This window comes from Carassius auratus, chromosome 10, assembly GCF_003368295.1.
Source record: "Carassius auratus strain Wakin chromosome 10, ASM336829v1, whole genome shotgun sequence".
Classification (NCBI taxonomy): Eukaryota; Metazoa; Chordata; class Actinopteri; order Cypriniformes; family Cyprinidae; genus Carassius; species Carassius auratus.
In genome coordinates, this window is record NC_039252.1 from 20,226,270 (window position 1) to 20,247,335 (window position 21,066).

At 36.0% G+C, this 21,066-nt stretch overlaps 2 protein-coding genes and 1 long non-coding RNA gene across 3 annotated transcripts; 1 reads left to right on the top strand and 2 right to left on the bottom strand.

Annotated features, from left to right (window-relative positions):
- The first annotated feature begins 567 nt into the window (after positions 1-567).
- Positions 568-5,759, top strand: LOC113110244 (uncharacterized). Its single transcript, XR_003293108.1, has 4 exons — positions 568-834; positions 1,144-1,181; positions 2,817-2,938; positions 5,516-5,759. It is a non-coding gene; the product is annotated as an uncharacterized LOC113110244 (long non-coding RNA).
- Positions 5,760-13,098: 7,339 nt separating this feature from the next.
- Positions 13,099-15,207, bottom strand: LOC113110245 (cytochrome c oxidase subunit 5B, mitochondrial-like). Its single transcript, XM_026274330.1, has 4 exons — positions 15,050-15,207; positions 14,622-14,692; positions 13,520-13,619; positions 13,099-13,428 (listed from the first exon to the last, which is right to left on the bottom strand). Exons 1-4 carry the CDS (start codon positions 15,144-15,146, stop codon positions 13,316-13,318), a joined length of 381 nt encoding a protein of 126 aa, XP_026130115.1. The 5' UTR covers positions 15,147-15,207; the 3' UTR covers positions 13,099-13,315.
- Positions 15,208-15,433: 226 nt separating this feature from the next.
- Positions 15,434-20,775, bottom strand: LOC113110246 (drebrin-like protein B). The gene is made up of 15 exons (XM_026274331.1): positions 20,559-20,775; positions 20,161-20,216; positions 19,887-19,999; positions 19,442-19,516; positions 19,198-19,344; positions 19,019-19,096; positions 18,781-18,932; positions 18,155-18,209; positions 17,984-18,058; positions 16,982-17,090; positions 16,687-16,863; positions 16,533-16,595; positions 16,341-16,453; positions 16,114-16,198; positions 15,434-15,958 (listed from the first exon to the last, which is right to left on the bottom strand). Exons 1-15 carry the CDS (start codon positions 20,639-20,641, stop codon positions 15,822-15,824), a joined length of 1,518 nt encoding a protein of 505 aa, XP_026130116.1. The 5' UTR covers positions 20,642-20,775; the 3' UTR covers positions 15,434-15,821.
- Positions 20,776-21,066: the final 291 nt, after the last annotated feature.

The window sequence follows — 21,066 nt, forward strand, 5'->3', positions numbered from 1 at the left end:
GACTTGAAACATCCATGACGTGTAACCTCAGGAAACACATGTATTCTCTGTGAGACCATGCACCTGTTGTTAGGATGGCTCTGGAAGCACTATTATATAACATTAGCGTCATCATATTGAACGCAGTTGCTCGAATCACAAAGAACAACCTCGTTTACGCAGTTATGAAAGACTAGACATGAGTAATGCTTCCTCGTCGGTGACATAGATGTTTTTCACTATTAGAATGCCGATATATCGCTCAACACTTTCTCTCTGTTATCTAGAGACTAATCAAAAGCAAGCTCTCATACGTTAACAAGTCAAGGGGGACGTTAAAAAAAGATTTCAAAGAGCAGGGAAGGACATTAAATGTATGTCCGCTTGAAATTCACATCATTTTATCTTAACCTTTCTGTAATCTTACAACATAGGCTAATTGAAGTGCCCAGAGCTTCTGCTTTTTTCAATCATTCTGCACGGGAACTATAATTAGAACTATAGTTAGATGTATTCCTAGGTCCACATATTTTGTTTACCCTGGAACAACATTTTAATCCAAAAATGTTATCTTCGCCATATCCCTACACTGTAAAATTTTTCCAGGATTTCACAAGATATAACTGTAATATTTCACAGTTAATTACATTATTACCACTTCACAGGCTTTAACTGTGATAATTCACAATATAATACCGTATTTAGACTTTTACTGTGAAAATAATGCAGGCGCGGGGCTTTTACAAGAAACTACTGTGAATGCCGTCTTTTTTGAGTGGCAACTGCGGCAGCGTCATCAGAGCGTCATCAGAGCTCTCTGATCTACGTGGTCTCATTCGGTGGATTCAGACAGCGGTAAGTGTTTAAATGTCAAACTTTATCAATTTGATGTTTTTTATATGATAGTGCATGTAATTTAAAAGTATGAACCAAATTAGCGTTAGTTGTAGGTTCTGTTGTCATGTTTTTGTAACTTAGCTGGAGCAGATTCGCATCGACGTTTAAGCGCGCAAATTTGAATGAAAAGACGTTGGTTGTAGTGTTAATTATACCGTATTAAGTTAACTGTGAGATGTCTGATTAGATACACCGTCGAACATTTAACTTTAGCTTTACTTAAAGCTTATCTTAGTTACTCTAACAGCGTTCTCTCTTTTACCACAGCATTTTCTACATTGACCGACGATAAATAAAGTTATAAGGTAAGATGTGGCCTTAATGTGGGTATTATGACAGTTATTATCAACTAGATAAATTATGGTGTTTGTGGATTTGGGCAAAGGTGGATTAAATTCATCTCAAATTAGTAACTTTATAATTTTCTTCCCTGCTGTGTGTGTGAAACGGAGCAACCGTTGTCTTTCTCGTCAACAGAAAAATGAATGGGGGGCTTCATCCAGCTGAGTTCACGCAGCATTTTCAACCGCCATTTTTATTCGGATAATTTTCAAAATATTACTGTTATTGTGTCATGAAATGTAGTTTTAAAAGTATTTCAGGCGAGAATGTAGTTGTTTTAAACTCAAATATGCGGTTTATTTATAATGACAGCGTCTATTTAAAAAATGTGTTTCGCCGATCTCGGAGATGAGCTTCATGCGATCAGCGGGAGCTCCGTCATCATGTATCCGCCGAGAGTAGCCTTACCTCGGCTAGATCTTCTGACATTTGCCGCTGGCTCTGATGTGTCTTTAGTGGTTCAAGATAAAATATAATTCGTTTGGGGTAAAATGAAACGTTTCTTATCTTTGGCCTATATTCAATTTATCTATTAATATGTTTTATATATATATATATATATATATATAGGTCATTTTTATTCCTGTCTCTATAGAAATATGAACTTTTTTCATATAGCTCCGGTTGACTGCTCACTGACAACATCTGTCGTTCCTCCTTGTTGAATGAGTGGAGAAGGGTATTCCTGCACAACCGGAGGCTGCAGGAACATACTGTTGAGTTCAAATTTTTCAACTCGGGCGGCAGACGCGAATTCGCGTCAAACGCTAAATGCACAAAAAGCACCATTCGCGCTTAACGCGCGTTTCGCGCGAAGCGCTCTATTCGCGCGTCAATTCGCGTCTTCCGCGCCGCGCTTAACGCCCCATTCGCGCCGCGAGACCTCCAGACGCGCGTAAACGCGCCTTTGCATTGACTTAACATTGAAATCATTCGCGCCAGACGCTCTATTCGCGTTTGGTGTGAACACAGCATTATACGCAGCTAAAACGCTGGTGTGGACGGAGATATTCGTTTTAATTCTCCGTTTCTAAACGAAAACGCAGTAGTGTGGACGGGGCCTTAATTTGTGTGTCTGTGCTGGAGACCAGACCAGATTAGACCAGAGACAAAGCTTAAAAAAGTCAGAAACAACTAGAAAACTGGGTGCTTTATTGTGAAAAAGATATAAGAAATGAAATGTTTATCACATCATCTGTGAACGGGTAATAATTCTAGGAGGAAGAGTACAAGTAGAAACAGCCATAGGGAGATGGACAGGCAACAGGCTCTTACTCCATCCTCTGCAAACGGAACATGTAAATTATGTAAATTGTTGTGTGCCAATGCTTTGCCTAGGTAAATCACACACCTCTACTTTGGTGAAGGTCTATTCTTGACTGTGTTTGTGATGGAAATGTTTTTCAGTTCAGTTCCATGCATTTTTTTTCTGAATTGCAGTACTTACACCTGAATTACACCTTTGTTTAAACTGAGCTAACTTTAATTTGACTCTGTACTGCAAAAGCAGTGACCCACTGAAGGTGGTGACTGGGAACTGACTCCTTTTTCATCACACGAATTAAACTAACAGGTTTCTTCTGTCTTTTTGTTTGTAGGTGCTTCTTGGGCATCAACCCAGAGCGAGGCACAAAATCTAAGAGGCAGAGAGGTCACATGAACCAGCAAGTCTGCACTCTTATCAGGAAGCTCATTGACTTCGAATGGATGTCAATCTAATGTAAGCTGTGTTCCAATTTAAGAACGGACTAATGAAACACAGTATCTGTGTTAAAGGAACATGCTGACTTTTTGTGACAAGTCTATACATACCCTTCTCATCTCCGTGCTTGCCGTAAGTCTGTCTGAGGCACCCACCGCTAGCCTAGCTTAGCACAAAGACTGGAGGTAAACAGCTCCAGCTAGCATACTGCTCCCAATAAGTGACAAAATAACGCCAACATTTTCCTATTTACATGTTGTGATTTGTATAGTCACAGTGACTCTAACCATCTTCTAACCGTATACATACTGGGAACTATATTCTCAGAAGGCAAAGCACTGCTACTTGGGGAGTGATTTTCTCACAGCACCTGAGAAGCCCTGTGGTGAGGAGCAGAGAGTTTGCTCAGAATTGGAGTAAATCACTCCAAAGAAGTAGCAGTGCTTCGCCTTCTGAGAATATAGTTCCCAGTATGTATACAGTTAGAAGATGGTTGTGTCTCATATGACCTTGTTATTTGTACACACTGTGACTATACAAATCACAACATGTAAATAGGAAAATGTTGCCGTTATTTTGTCACTTATTGAGAGCAGTATGCTAGCTGGAGCTGTTTACCTCCAGTCTTTGTGCTAAGCTAGGCTAGCGGTGGGTGCGTCAAACAGAGGCACTCAAGGAGATGAGAAGGGTATGTATGGACTTATCTAACTCTGGGGGATACGGTGAATAAGCTAAAGTCCCAAAAAGTCGGCGTGTTCCTTTAAGCTAGATGTAGTTATGCAGTAAGAAGTTTACTGAAGCTATTAAAGGGTTAGTTCACCCAAAATTGAAAAATCTGTCATTAATTACATCCCCTCACGATGTTCCAAACACAAGAATTTTGTTCTACACAAATTAAGAAAATTTTAAGCAATATGAGAGCTTTCTGATCCCACCTATAGACTACTATGTTATAACCATTTTCAAGTCCGAGAAAGGTAGTAAAACCATCGTTAAAATAGTCCATGTGACTACAGTGGTTCAACCTCAATGTTATGATGCGACGAGAATACTTTTTGTGCCCAATGCAATCACATGCATGATCGAGAACACATCACGTGAACAGCATCGGATACTGGCACAGAAAGGAAAAATGTTGAATAAAGTCGGTATTCTATTTTGTTTTGTTTTGTTTCTGCGCAGTAAAAGTATTCTTGTCGCTTCATAACATTAAGGTTTAACCACTGTATACATATTGTCTATTTTAACAATCTTTCCGGGCCTTGAAAGTAAAATACTTGCTGTCCATGGAGGATACAGAAAGCTCTCGGATTTCTTAAAATATCTTAATTTGTGTTCCAAAGATTTTTGGGGTGAACTATCCCTTTAATGTGTTCTATAGTGTCTCCTGATTCAATGTAGAGTTTAGACAGACTGCAAAATAAATGTGTAAAATTAATTGTTTTTACGTTTATTTGATTTTAACATGCCTTGACGTCTAAAAAACGTCAAATTTACAGTACTTTACAATAGTTTTAAGTGTAAATTTACATTACTTGCTACTGTGTTGAATTACTATGCAATTTAGCATGCAATTTTTGCTTAAAGGGTTAGTTCACCCAAAAATGAAAATTCTGTCAGTAATTACTCACCCTCATGTTGTTCCAACCCCGTAAGACCTTCTCTCATCTTCGGAACACAAATTAAAATATTTTTGATTAAATCTGAGAGCTGTCTCACTCCTCCATAGGCTTCTAAGGGATTGAAACTTGCTGGCCCAGAAAATGTATTAAAAACATCATTAATATAGTCCAAGTGACTACAGTGGCTCAATCTTACGTTTACCAAGCAACGAGAATACTTTTTGTGCGCAAAACCCCCCCAAAAATAATGACTTTATTCCACTATTCATTTCCTTCTCTCTGGGCCTCGGGTGAATTCATGTAGTAAAACAGCGTAGCGCTTCTGTGTTATACGTCACATGCATCACACACATGACCAGCGTAGGCCAATAGTGAGCCTACGTGTGACGTATAACACAGAAGCGCTACGCTGTTTTACTACATGAAAAAACTCAAGGCCCACAGAGAAGGAAATGAATTGTGGAATAAAGTTTTTTTTTTTTTTTTTTTTTACGCACAAAGTATTCTCGTCGCTTTATAAACTTAAGATTGAGCTACTGGAGTCACTTGGACTATATTAAAGATGTCTTTAATACATTTTTCTGGGCCAGCAAGTTTCAAACCCTTAGAAGCCGATGGAGGAGTGATCCAGCTCTCAGATTTCATCAAAAATATCTTAATTTGTGCTCTGTAATTACTGACAGAATTTTCATTTTTGGGTGAACTAACCTTTTAACCTCAATCATGTTACTTTGAGTCCTGTTACTCACGTGAAAAATAATAGGACTGGGTAAAAGTAACAGGAGTGATTAGAGTCCAGGTTTGTTGATTTAATATTAATTGAGAGTACTATTCACATTTTTTTTAATAGTTGAAATTACTTAAATTGTAGACATTTTAGGATTAGTGTTACAATGCGAGCACCATACTTACAGGGAGTCAGTCCACCACAGAGTAACTTAAACTTTTTGTCTTTCTTATCTTTTGTATATAGTGGATAGAACCCACACTATGCAGGTGCCAGCTGCGAGGGAAGGAGCGAGATACCTGCGACCCTCTCTATTCCCACCTTTTTGTCTTTTCTTACATCTCTCTCCCTCACTCTCTCTTCTCTGTCTCCTTCTTTCTCTTTTGACACACATTCCTGTTACCCAGTGTCAATCCCTGTTGCCCAGTGTTTTATTCATGTAATTAAATTGTATTTTACTTCTAAAAAATAAAAGTTATGTCACTGTTTTTATCAGTTTTGTTTGGTCCATCATTTATGCTAAATCACAGTAATAGATAGACATTCACAGTTATGTACAGTAATTCTACAGCTGCTTACTGCTAAATTACAGTAATAGATAGACTAATTTCACAGTTAAATACATTAATTCTACATCTGCTTGCTGCTAAATTACAATAATAGACACTAATTTCACAGTTAAATACATGAATTCTACAGCAGCTTACCGCTAAATCACAGTAATGCGATGTCAGAATTACTGTGAAGTCACAGCATACAGCTGTCATTTCACAATAATTTACTGTAAAAATGTTACAGTAACTTACTGTGAAAGTCATGCAATTATTAACCTGCAATTTATTGTAAATTTACAGTCAAATAATTAACAGTGTAGACCTAAACATAACCTTAACCATGAGTCATCCCTAAAATCAGAGATTGTAAGCCTAAACTATAAACTGGTTCTTCAAATCTGATTGGTTTATCACAAGGGTCCACAAAGATGTTGGTCCAGGAACATGTCGCACTTGCTAAAATTAGGTTCTGCGAACATGCAGCGCTCTGGAGTACTGAGCGGTATTATTCAATCATCTTTAGTCAGATGTGATGGGCAGGCAAAACGTCCTCATCTATCTCATTACAGCTCCCGTCACTTTCATTACGTGTCAGGGGTCGCCGTCATTGGAACAAAATTCACTGCAAGGACGGTCACATTATGTAGATTACGCTGCTAAAAGGATAAACAGAAGATAGTTCACTTCTAATCTCAAGATCCTTTCATACACTCAAAAACATAAATGTAACTTTAAAGGGTTAGTTTCCCCAGAAATGAAAATTTTGTCTTTAATTAGTAATTACTCGCACTAATGTCATTCCAAACCTGTAAGGCCTTCATTCATCTTTGTAACACAAATTAAGATATTTTTGATGCATTCCGAAAGCTCTCTGTTCCTCCCATAGACAGCTAGGATTCTAACACAATCGAGGCTCAGATACATAACAAGAACATTGTTAAAATAATCCATGTGACATCTGTGCTTCAACCGTAATTTTACGAAGCTATGAGAGTACTTTTTGCGCGCAAAGAAAACAAAAATAATGACTTTATTTAACAATTCGTCTCTTCCGTGTCACCCAGTAGTGCCATTTTGGAGATTATCACATACATAAACAACATATGCAACATGTACGTGGACACGTTGTTTACGTGCAGCTCAAAGTGTCAGCAGCGTGTTGTTTAAGTATGTGATACTTTCCAAAATGAACTATGCCTTTAAGATAAGTTACATGGGAAATTGAAAATATGGTAAAAATTCTACTACACTGTAAAAATTATTTAGGCATCATTTAACCCATAGTTCACGAGTTTGTGTACTCATGTAAGCTCTTTGTAAGTGATAAACAGATTTGAATTGCTGTCTGCTATAGAGGGGCTCTATTCTACTCGAGCTCTGACTGCCCCCTATAACAGGCAAAATTGTACAAAAGGAGGAGAAGGGGAGGTGGAGGGATGCCGAAATAACTAAAACAGGAAGGGGTTAAGATGCTTGTTTTTTTACCTCGGTATTAACTGGAAGATTAAATGGGAGTACTCCTTCTGAAATTACGTTTAATGACTCCACTGTATGTGTTTATGTCAATAGCGTATGGCTTCTGTGCGTAGTAAGCAAATTGTGGGATATTGTACTCAAGTAGGTCTATTCAAATGAAGTAACATACTATAATTACTTAAATGTGAAATGTGTTGTGAAATAAAATTAGGCCTCATACTGTTTGAGGGGCTTTTGTTGAATATATAATTTCTAAACAACTATATAAAATAGTGTGTCCAAAAATCACATACTGTTTGAGTAGGTACATTTGAATTTTAACTTATTTTGTGACTGCTTAAAATATGCTCTATATAGTATTAATATGGATGGTATGAATGAACCTACTGTCACAGCATAAATTGCATCGCTTCACTTCCATTCTTAAATCCTTTCCCATGGCCTCATGGGATAGTATCCAGTGTGTCCATCGAATGCGCACTTCAGAATCTTAGTGGAAGTAATAGGTCATCATCCAGCAGGGCCGTGCACAGACCTTTTGAGGGGCATGTGCTGAAACTGAAAAAGGGCACCCCCCTCCCTTTTTTTATATCAAGATTATTTAATAAGCCTGCATAACAGGAAGAAATGGTCACATCTTCATGACAAATTCATTAACACAAAATAATAGTCTCAAAAGCTTTAGATTTATTCACGATTAATAACAACCATAATAAAAATATTAGATAATTAGATAATATAGATAAACAGGGTTTTAAGGGCTTCTTTAAACCTAATTACAACAGCTCTTGTGTACTCCCTCTTTTTTTAAATTGCATTTATAGCGGAAAAAAATACTTGACTCATACATAAACATGTTAAACAAATAATACAAATTAGCTTATAACACCAAACAGAAACCAAAATCTTTTTTTATTGAACTTTATGCACTTTTTTATGAACTTTGCAAAGAAAAAAAAAAATATATATATATTCTCTTTTTTAGCTATTCTGTTTGGTTTTATAAGCTAATTTGTATTATTTGGTTTACATGATTATGAATGACATTGAGAAGAGGGGAAGGTGAGCAATGAGTCAAGTATTTTTAACAAACTTTTTTGAAATATAATTTAATTATTTCCAACTCAATTCCAGATTATAAGAAACTATAGCCATACCGTAACTATAACATATCCAACATGTATCCGCCTACCATGTTTTACTACATTTTATAGCCTACATGTGAGGACAAACGGAGAGTATACCAAAACATGATTAGCCTAAATGTTAATAAATTAAGTGTATCAGCAATCATAAATCAAAGAAGAAATTTCTTAGAAATATATTTTATAAATGTTATCTAGGTGACGAGGATCACTCGTCGCTTTGTGTAAGTTCCAGTACGAAACAGCGCGAGGGCGCACATGTTATGATTTTCCGATGGTAAAAACAAATTATATGTTGTTGTATTACTTATCAATATATAGTTTTTGACCAGCGAATGTGTGCAAATGTGAATTTTTTTTTGTCCGTCATTGAAACGGCGACGGTGCCTGCCGCTGCCGGCATCACATTACACTTTAATCTACAGGTTACAAAATAGTTTTTGTAGCTATATTTACGGAGCGCTCGGTTTTTCCTGTGGTAAAATGCATTTGGCCAAAATCGCATTTTATAAAAGATGAAATGCTACTGTATGCACAGGCTATTTAAGTGTTGGCTATGTATTGGCTATGACTAGATGGCAAATGCTAGCCCTCTCTCTCTCTCAGGCGATGTCCCACGTGTCTCAGTCAGTCAGACAGACATCAAATAAATAAAATATGAGCCTTTATAGACATAGTGTTTAGTAGTACTTATTCAAACAACAAGATATTTATTTACCCTTCGCAAAACTTTGTTCAGCTCAGCTGTTGTCTACAGTGCGGCTGATGTGGAACTTCAGTTGATTCAATGAATATAGAGGGGGCGGAGTTATCAGCTTACTGACAGCTTGAGGATCGAATAAGATTTACACAGGTTCGTTTTAAGAACTTTCATTTGGTAAATATTTTTAAAACAGACAGACAGATGTAAAGGGTGACCAATAGCATTGATAAATTTTTTTTAAAAAACTCCACCAAAAAAAGGGCACTTCGGAGTGTAAGGGCAAAAAGGGCATGTGCTCTGCACAGGTTGAGCCCTACCTGTGCACGTGCCTGTCATCCAGTTACTTTTCGTCTACCCTTTTTCAAAAACTATGCATCCTGACATGCTATGCTTTTGGCTTACTGTTTTTTGCATACTATGTAGTGGGGAAATTTTTGGTTTTGGATGCAGTGTATGTTCTATATAAAATGAATGAGTGATGTACATCTATCCAACATGTAGTCATTGTCGTGACCAGTGGCAGTTGCATCGATTCAATGAAATTCCTCTTCTGTGGTCTCATGGGAAAGTGTCAATCAGATGTGCACTTCAGTATCTTGGAAACAGTAACTCCACTCCCAGCAGGCACAGGGTGTCAGTATGACGTCAGGGTGACGTTAGACAGGACATTGGACATAAGCTGGATTTTGGTTGAGAATGAAAATCAATTTGAGGTCAGTATTTGACGTCAATTTGACATTGACTTAATGTTGGATTTTGGTTAAATCGCCTAAATACAACAAATATCAAAATCTGCTGATATTGGTATTAGAAATCAAATTAACATTGACAGTAGATGTTGACTTGACATTGAATTTCGCCCACCTGATGTTGCAACCAAAATTTAACCAAATATCAACGTTTTATGACATTGTGTGCCTGCTGGGATTATTTTGGATAATGTTTTATGAATACTTTTAATTTGGAAATAGTACTTGCATTACTGTTTTTCACAGGGAAGTAAATTGAACATACTTGTTAATAATTGAACAAACAATTTCAAGCGCAGCATTAGTGTGTGGTATGGTATATTATATCCCACAGTGCAGTGCATTCGACTTGACCTTTCCAATTCTACTGACCTTTCTGAATCACCATTTTATTGGGCCACAAATTTTATGAAATTTACACAATAAATACCCCAAAATAATGAAAATAACAAGCTAATTGCTGGATTAATCACATATGATGAGGTCATGTAACAAATGTAGTGTGGTCATGTGATCATGTAGAATGCTACTATTAAAAATGTTTATGGTGGAATAATACATACTGTTTTGCTTATTATTTTAAAACATCTGTCAGCTTACAGTAAATAGACCGTGCAGTATGTAGCAAGCTATAGCTCCATTGTCATTCCAACACAGCCGAATAATTACTTTGCATATAATCTACATAAAAACGCATGACAAACAGTGTTGTCCCAAATATAGTTCTAACAAATCTGGTTGTCTGCGAGGTCTGAACAAACAAAACAGTTGCTGGTTTGCTAAGGGTTCGTGAGCACCCAGCATGCATTGCAGCGTAAATAATTTATTAAGACAGTTGTTGAGTGAACTGAAAAATCTCAGTGCATCATATTGCCTTGATTTTTACATTTTCTCAACAACCCCTTTTTGCACAGTTCAGTCACATTATGCTATATTTCACCCTAAAATAAGAAGGAATTCTGTTATATGCAAAAGTAAGCAAGTTTTTAAACCCTCTGAAATGAACAGTTCACCCAAAAATGATAATTTGCTGAAAATGTACTCACCCTCAACATTTGTTTCTTACATTTTCACTGGAGGAGGTGTTTTTATTATTATTATTTTATTACATTTATATAGCACTTTTCTGCTTTTCAAAGCACTCCAGTGTGCAGCATCCACCTGGATGTTATTTAAAGTTAAAATACCATAATGATAGATTGCTTTTCTTACAAACACACAGCTTTTCACTTCAGACGATGTTAGTCATGTGGGTTACTTGTGGAATATTGTGATGTTTTTATCAGCTGTTTGGACTCTCGTTCTGACCAATCCATTGGTGAGCAAGTAATGCAGTGCTAAAGTCTGATGAAGAAAAAAAAAAACTAAACTACTGCAAATATAAATGACTGCCTGTTCTGGAAGATACTCTTGGGGGAAAGAAAAAAAAATGCAGTGAATTATTTCTTTACAATGCCACAATGTCCAACAGCTTAACTGAGCAATGCACAGGAAATAAGATCTCCCTCGCTTGTTGCATTTCCTCACTTTCACAGTCTGCCTCAGCAAATGTCGGAAATTATGTGCAAATTGCACATAACATCTCACTTTCAGTTTTTCTTGTCAGTAAAATGAAAAAAGACAGGAGGCATAAATGACCCGCTAAGGGCAGTTTTCACATTTGTGAAAAAAATTGTGATGCATTGATTATAATGACTTTCAAAGCGATACACAAAGTGATGTGTGTCTGCAATGATTATGAAGTGATTAACATAATGTAGGTAGGTGCAGTAAACAGTAGAGAGGCTGAAACGGCAGCTTGGAAATTCATGTTGATGAATTCCATTATGCTAATAACCATTAGGCAATCAAGAATATTTTTTTATTATTTTTTTTTGTCATATGAAGAACAGACATTAAAGCCAATTTGCTCAGACATCTTACAAGAGATAATATTAGCCTTGACTTGACAGATGTATCACCAATCAATAATATGCCACCTGTATTTGAATTACCTGAATAATTCACACTTATATAAGAATAATATTGAAAATAAAATGTTACAATTTATTTAACACGTGAAACACAATATACTGAAAATATACTGTTGCATTGTCCCTTGCAGTAGAATATTTAAAAACTGGGGACTATAAGACACTGTATGAACTAATATGGAGAGAGTAAATTATATAAAGACTTTTCACAATATTACCACACACATAAACCAGATTATTTAATAAAATACTGTAGTTGTATGTTGGATATCTGACATTTAAGGCAGCATAGAAATAACAAAGTGAGAGCATCATCTTGCTTTAGGGCACCTATGTTTGCATTCTTCCCAAAGGCTCTTAATTTGTTATTCTTAAAAACAAATGACCCCTTGTGGACACAGAAGGAAAGCGCGAAAACAAACAGAACTTCCTATTGGGAGTTCCACATCTTTATGGCAAACCATGTGTGAAAGGACTTTAATAAAAAAATAAAAATAAATTAAACCTATAAATCATACATTAGCAACAATCTTTCCAAATTATAGACTGCAATACAAATAGAAAAGAATAATTTCATCAAGGGGACATCAAGGTCAAAAATATATTTTATACAAAATTGATCTAAAATGGCAGTCCAACTTTTCATTTATTAAAACAATTTTTTTTAAATACCTAAATTAGAAATAATGGAATTAAAAAGTTAAGTGTTAGAATTACTAAAATTTAAAAATGAAACCTAAATTATAAAAATATAAAAAAATAATAAAGACATCAAAAGCACAGAAAGAAATTACTACACTACTACAAAATGACCTAACTAAATTTATAATGAAAAGTGACAACATTAAATAAAAGTCAATTCAAAATTATCTTATACTAATAATATAATATTATACCTATATATATATATATATATATATATATATATATATATATATATAATCTTATACTTATACTATAATAGTAGACAAACAATACTAAACTAACACTGGCTTGGACAAACTTTCTTGCTATTTTCCACATTGAAACTATTAAATAACTATTATTCAAATTAAAATATTAGGTTTGCAAAGAAATGTATATACATTGCATAATTTAATTTGTCTTCAAAACTAATTTCATGCATCAAATGAAAATATTTTAAGGTCATGCAAGACAAAATTCAGTCAATCGTGTCCAGAATTTTAACCAGAATGAAATGAACCTGAATTAAAGCACAAGAGTCAAAGTCAGAGTAAGCATGTTTATTATGTGTAACCAGACCAAATGGAAAAAGTACACTCCAATAATTTAAATAAACTGTATTTTAGGAATTGTTAAAATGTTGTGTCCCACACCAGGAGAACAGGTTACATCTCCTGTACTTCTTTGCAAAATGACAAACATGAATGAGGTCATGAGGTCTCTGGAATTCTGGGATGTGATGCTGCGATGGAGGCAGCAGGATCAGTGAGGAAGCTCATGAGGAACTAGTTTGTAATGAGAGCCGCATGAGGGACAGCGCTGGGCTTCACCCTCATGGAGCCAGAACCAAACCACAGCGGTGTTGTCCTCCTCACCTGGACAGACACACATACATACACACTTAATATAACCTCTAACAAAATTAACTATGACATCAAGTTTCTAGAATCAATGGTTTTAACTTACAGACACAGCCAACGATTCTTTTGTTGGTGATGGACGGTACAAGATGGGGGTCCGTCTTTGACCCTGCATACTCCTTGGGCTTCAGTATGTTGTAAGGATCCTGGGAGATGGAAGTCAGTCAATTTAGTATTTTTAAAAAAGGACCAGAATCCCTGTAACACCAAGGTCATGGGTTCGACTCCCAGGCAAATTATGATTTAATACAACTCATATCCTGGAATTCATTTGAAATGATCTTGAAAGCATTAGAAACCTTGTATCGCATGTTTTCGGCAATGCAAAGGTAATTGGTTTGATTGCCAGGGATAGAAAGAATGACCAAATAAAATGTATGCACTGGAATTTGTTTGTAATGTCTATTAAAGAACCAATGTAGAGCAGGTTGTTGGCAACAACAAGGTCATGGGTTTAATTCCCAGAGGGATCATGACTTAATTTAAAATTATACCCTGAAATTTATTTGAATTGTCCTTTACAGGACTAAAATTCCTGTAGACCATGTCACTGCAACAGCAATGTCATGGGTTCGATTCCCAGGAAAGCATCACCTAATAAAACATCTACCCTGAAGTACATTTACTAAAGTAGTTCACCAAAAAATGTATAGTATGTCATTGAATCATTCCAAACTTTTTTTTTGTGGAACCCACACAAAAATGAACCTTTATGCATCTTATTTCCATAAAAGGAAAATATATTAATTTTATTTCTACATTTTTATGTTCAAGATTCACGTATGCATGTTAATATCAAATATGGCACCCATTAAGTTTGACATTAATGACATTTGGCCGAAATTGCTTTCTGCAAGTGGGAACCACCATGTAATTTCAGAATTTAATTAAACTTAAAATGAGGCCATCAAATTGCATCATATTTAAAAGTCTAACTGAAAACTTGTGTCTTCTAAGGAGTCCTAGAAACATGACCATTTAAGTTTTTTTTTTTTTTTTGAGAGGGAGGACATTTAACAACATGTAAGTTTGGATAAACATGAGGGTAAATAAATAAATGGCAATTAAATTTTTGAGTGAACTTGTCCTTATTTGACGGGAGCATAAACATTTAGTTTGACAGCTTTCTGACAGATCATAATACATACTGTGCCTGTTTTCATAGCATTCATAATCTTCTTCTCGAGTCCAGTTGCCTGCTCCTCATCAGTGGGAATACCTGCGTGAAAAAAAATAAAAAAAATAAAAATAAAAGGCTTTATCAATTCAAAGTCAACTTCTGTATTTGTACACTAGCCTATAATGCTAACAGTCAACAGAAAGCATTTGTATTTTCTTTTTAAAACCAAACCAATATATCTCAACAATCCACATTCAAACTCTAAAACAACACAATCTCATAAAATATCGAGGAAGAAATTACATTTAAACATGCTTTCCTATTTTAGACTTCCTATGCGATAAGCGCATAGACCTCCGAGGGAAGGCATCGCGTCCTTGGCACGCGTTCAAACTGCCTCAGAAGATGCTGCGGCGCGTTTCGATTATTAAAAACACCCCGTGATAAAAGACTGACCTCCCGCCGCCATCCCTCTGCTCAGCGCGAGCACCGGAGAGGACCTGCGGGTCACAGCGGCCCGGACGGCGCTTCTTAGCAGTAACCTTGCAGCCATGTTTTCTTCCCCAAAAACTACCAGAATCGGGTTGATGACGTCGAAGAGGCGTTTACGTAAGCGTCACGTCGCGTGAGTTAGACGTCAGCAACATATGTATTCCATACCCTCTTGCTGTGAGGTGAATGACCATAGATATCTATGGTGAATGACGATGGATACCAAAATGTAAATTTTTTGTTAAAATCACTGGATAATAAAAAGTTTAACACGACGTTTGGGTGTCTATTTAAACACCTTCATCAGTTGTAAAAACAGGAAGTAACTTATAACAAATGACAAATATATCCACAAAAGTCAACGCCTGAGTTTATTTTCTGTGCTTTGTTTGAATAGCATATTTGAATCAACATGAAAAGAACATAAACCTTTATTGAACATTATTTGCATAATAAATCAGCATTGCATAACATTTTCATGTACATTAAAATTTTGATCAAATAAATGCAGGCTTGATGACCTGAAATAGTAATGTGTCCAAACTTTTGACCTATACAATTTTATTATTATTTTTTTTTTACATTGCCCCATTTAACATTTGAGCCCCTGCCCCTGAGGAACTCCCTGTGTATAAAGAAAGCAGATTTTGCAAACACCCGGTAACATCATCAAAGCACATTAACAAACCACAATCATTTTGTCAAATGATATTGCATCTGACTGCTTACTGAAGACTTAAACAAGCTCAACATAATTCGAAGGAAAAAGTCCGTAGTGACCGTCAGGACCATAACCTCTCCACCAGCCCTCATCTATCATCTCGATTCCTGTGATAATATCATCCGGGTCAAAGGTGATCTCTGTGTCATCCACTAAATGGGAAACAAAGAAGAAAACACAATGCATCAATAACATAATTATATATATTTACTATTTAGATTCATTAAACTTTTACATATTTATATATGACATATTTATGCTAACAAATCAAATATAGTAGATAATACATTAGAATAAAACATCTCACAAGCTTGGTAGTCATATAGTGCTCTTGCGCAGATGTTCTGGTTTTCGCCTGTCTCCTCTGCTTCACCAGCATGGGTTTGGAAATCCTACAAATAATACAATAAATAATGGTATTTATGTGACACCCAAATCTGCAGTACATAATAATTCTATACCCTGCTGACATATTATTACTGCTACAGAAAAATCTGTCCGAATAAGGTTTGGATGACACGACAAGGTACCAACCTGGTTAACGTTCTCATAGAGACTTTCTTGTGAGGGGACGTCTGTGTAGATGTCGTCTAGATCATAACTTTGCTGCTTCCCAGCATCAGGACTCAATCCCTCCCCGCCTGAATCTGCACACAGTAAATAAGATTTCAAGCATAATTATAACACTGACTGACGTTAATAAGCATTATAGAGAGGAGAACATACCATCCCATTCGTCTTCAGAACCCTCGGCTTGTTCAGTTACAAATGGATCATCAGAGAAGGGGTCTGAAAGACAGAAATAAAGCAAAAAAATTATTACTTAACTGATATATAACATCAAACCACAGAAACAAAAGGGATTGCTGATTTTATTCACCTTCCTTTTCTACTGGGAAAGCAGTAGTTTCGTTCACAGGAGAGACTGGAGCTGGTGCATGTGAAACCGAGACGGCTGCCGCAGGGCGAACTGGAGATAAGGGCTGAGACCTGCTTTCATTGGGAGGGTTTTCTGCACTGACTGCTTGCTGGGATAAAAATGGGCTTTTCAACTGACCTGAGGGAAAAGACATGAATTTCTGAGTTTTGGGATAAAAGGCTTGGGACTGAGCGCATGTTTTATATATGAGGTTTGTTGGAAGTTGATGAATTGTTGGACAGGAGTTTTCCTTTACTTGGTCGGGTGGTTGAAGAAGTCGTTGCACTGTTGGCCAAACTTCTCTCCTTCTTCATGAACAGCTCTCTGGGATTGATGGAACGCTGAGAGATAATTGATGCTGCCTCCTGAAAAAAAGCTATTTTTTAAGTCTTTCATTTCTTTTATGGCATCTCTTCCTTGCTCTTCAACAGAAAGAGGAATACACTAGGATTCCAGAAGTAAATTCCCATTTATTTTCTCCTTAAAGAACTAGTTTTTTAATGATAATGTGTAAATCCTCCAAGAAATGCCAGCCTTGAGCACCAAGTGATTATATACACTACTGGTCAAAGTTTTCGATTTTTTTTGGTGAAAGAAATGAATACTTTAATTCAGCAAGGATGTGAAAATTTCATCAAAAGTGACAGTTAAGACATTTATTTCTATTTTAATTCTTTTTAATTTTCTATTCATGGTTTGAATGTACAGTACTGCAAAAAAAAAAAAACATAATTTGAATGTAATACAATAATATTTAGCAGCACAACTGTTTAAATGACATTGAAGACTGAATATTAAAATGGAAAACCATTATTTTAAATTGTAATAGTAATTCAGAATATTACTGTCTCTACTGTACTTTCATTATATATTATCAAGTAAATACCTGACAAGCTTAACCATTTTACATAAAAACCTCATGTATATTGTTTTTAAACTTACAACCTGTCAAAATAAGTCAATATTTTTTGATTATATAATTGTTCCAAATTGTATTACATAATTCACAATTCTTTCTGGAAAGTGTATTTCGTTTTATTATATAAAAAAATGGTCTGATTTTCAGACACTTTTTACTTTAACCCAGTGATTCATCTCTGAGGTTTTGTACATGTCTTAGAAATCTTTCCTAAAGATTTTTTTTTAAATCTCTATAGAGAAAAGCAATGGGAAATATAGTTTAAGATTCAAGGACACTGTCAGTGTGGGTGCTCACTGTTGTGCTGTATCTATTTTGACTCATCAAAGGTGAACTCACATTGGCCTTCTGCACAGACTCCGATCGCAGTATTCCTGCTTTGACAGGAGACTGGTGTTCCTTCTGCTCTTTCTCCTTAACATCAAATGAGCCAATCAAGGGTGACTAACATGATATATTAAATATGATTTTAGAATGTTCACATGTATTGAAGGAAAGTCATCATTTTACCAATTTTCTCTGCTCCTGTTCTTTATTCTCTGCCTCTTGTTTCTTTTCAAAATGCCTGTAGACACCAAGTAGGAAGTTATTAAACAGACACATATGGCCAAAGCAACTTTACAACTATATACACTACCATTCATAAGTTTGAGGACTGGACAAAAAAATATATATATTTTAATGTTTTTTGTTATAGCTCTCTTATGCTCAGTAAAGCTGCATTTATTTGATAAAAAATATATATTATTGTGAAATATTATTGCGCTTTATAATAACTGTTTTCTATTTCCTGTGACGCAGAGCTGAATTTTCAGCATCCTTATTCTAGTCTTCAGTGTCACATGATCTTTAAGAAATCATACATTTGCTATTAATATCATCAATGTTGAAAACAGTTGTGATGCTTGATATTTTTGTGGAAAATCATTTTTTGGTGATTCACTGAAAGTTCAAACGAAGAGCATTATCTGAAAAACAAACCTTTTGTAACAGTAAAAAGGTCTTTGCTGTCACTTTTGATTATATCAATGTGTCCCAAGTGAAAGAGTATAAATGTATTTCTGGTCCCAAACTTTTGAATCCTAGTGTATTAACTGTTTTGATGATATGAATTGGTCAGACATGAAATCACTCGCCTCTGTTGGTCGATCTCTTTCCCTTTCTCCTTCCGACTTTGTTCTCGTTCGTCTGCCTCTCGAGCATCCCGCTCCCTCTGTTCTTTCTCCAGACGCTGCCTCTCCTCATTTGCCTTCCTGCGCTCCTCCTGCCGGCGAGTCTTTTCATCTTGCTGATAAAGGAGATGGAAAAGAACGTGTCAAGAAAACAAAGACCAGATGAGGAGATAAAATCTTTGTGTTTTCCCGTTTTCCTTACCTCAGCCTTAGCCCAGAAGTTGTCTCTGTCTGTACTCTTTATTTCATCTAAAGCACTGACCTTTTTATAAACAGAGCCCTGTGGGAACAAAGACACTGGAGTAATTCAGAAAGCAAACAAGCAGACATTCAAAGTCTCTATATATATGAGGTACGGACATAATTAATCGCTTCACTCACCACACGTCCAGGAGGTTCACAATTATTTTTCTGCTTTGATTCTTTCTGGATGTTGTAGTTGACGCCAGAGCCTTTGGCTACCTTTTCCATTATGGCTGCAGGTTCAACATCATCATCTGATCGGGCGTTGATGGTCACATGGGCACCCTTTCATAAAATACACATTTAAAATGAGGAATTGGCTGTGAATGAAATTACATGACCCTAATGTAACTACAAAATGAAAGCTGCATCATACACTCACCCTCAGAAAATTGGCCATTGAATGAACGTGATTGGCGCAAACACCCTTTCTAACGTCCTTGACTCCCTCGCCAGTCTGAAAACCAAATAATAGTATAAAGATGATTATATAAGTTGAGGGATTGTTCCATATGAATCAAGTAGTTTAATCCACGTTATTCAGAGATACTGTCGCTTTATAGGATTTATATGATCAAAATCTATATTTTCATGGCGCCTTTATGGATTTTTTGATCTTTGTTTTAGTTTCCTGGAATTTCAGTCGAAGGGCATAAACTATTCAGGTTTATTGTAAATCTTAATTGGTGTTTTGAAGATTACCCAAAGTTTAGAACGTGAGGTTGAGTAGACATGAGGTTGAGAGAACTTTTTTTTTCACTTTGCATATTAAAGTACGCCAGTTCCCATCAGTACATTTGGTTTTGGACATTTTTGTCAGTTCGTACCCAGTTGATGAGCACAAACTTGGGAACTCCAGAGCTGGGGTCCAACACTTTACAGAAGGCATACATGACTTTGCCGCTGTTCAGTTCCTCCACCATTTCTTCAAGCCCACCATCTATGGCACATTCAGAGAAAACACACAAGCATTTGTAACTGCGAACTACTGCTGACTAATCGAATAGAAAAAAATAGAAACAAAGAAAGAAAGAATGACATCACTCTTTTGGCACTCTTACCTGCATTCTTTAAGCTCTTATTTGAAACAAATTCACTCACCTCCCTTTCCTGCAACTCGAATGTCGTTACTGTTTCCTTCATAGGTGAACAACACCCTATAATCAACAAATACAGTTTATTGTATGCAGGATCCTTCTGTTACAAAATGACTTTAGATAACCACTACAAATGACAACAAACATCTATAACGTATACACATTACACATTTAGTAACAAATAACTCCTTTTTGACCACGAGTTATGCAATAGACTACCTAGATTTATTGAGAAGCAATTTGCATGTTATGTTAAAGAGAAATACCTCCTTTGAAGCTACATTATATGAATTTAGTACGTTAAAATGTCTCATTAGTATTAGAAAATATATTCCATTCATCCATTTTCCATAGCAGACTATGTTGTATTATGATGATTTATGTAGGCTATAGCTATCTTACCAGTCTGTGCTCGTTCTCCCGTTCACCACTTCATTATAAGCGTCTGTAAGCGCGGGTCCGTTTTTGCTCAAGTTTACTGCCATAGTGGGTCATGAAACTTGCACAAACTCGTGGAGAACTTTTAATGGAGATATAATCATAACCCTGTCTTCCTCTTTCAGCGGACCGTCTTTAAAAAAGCACCTGTCCCGTGAAATCAGGTTCGGTGAGTTTTGGGGGCATTGAAACAAGGAAGAGAGAGAACGTGTATTTTCTACGCAGTCAAATATCCCTTAACTATTTATTAAGGAAACAAATATTGAAAACAGTATATGTTGTTAGACGAAATATATTACGGAGAAAATGTTTCTGTTATTCTACAGGCCAATATATTAGCATTGGGAATCATTTTTACGAATCGTTTTGTTCGGACAGTTTTCATTGAATCAGTTCAAATGAACCGATACGTTTTAGTATTGCACGCGCACCATTGTTTCATTTTTGTGTGTGTGTTTGTGTGTGTGTCAAG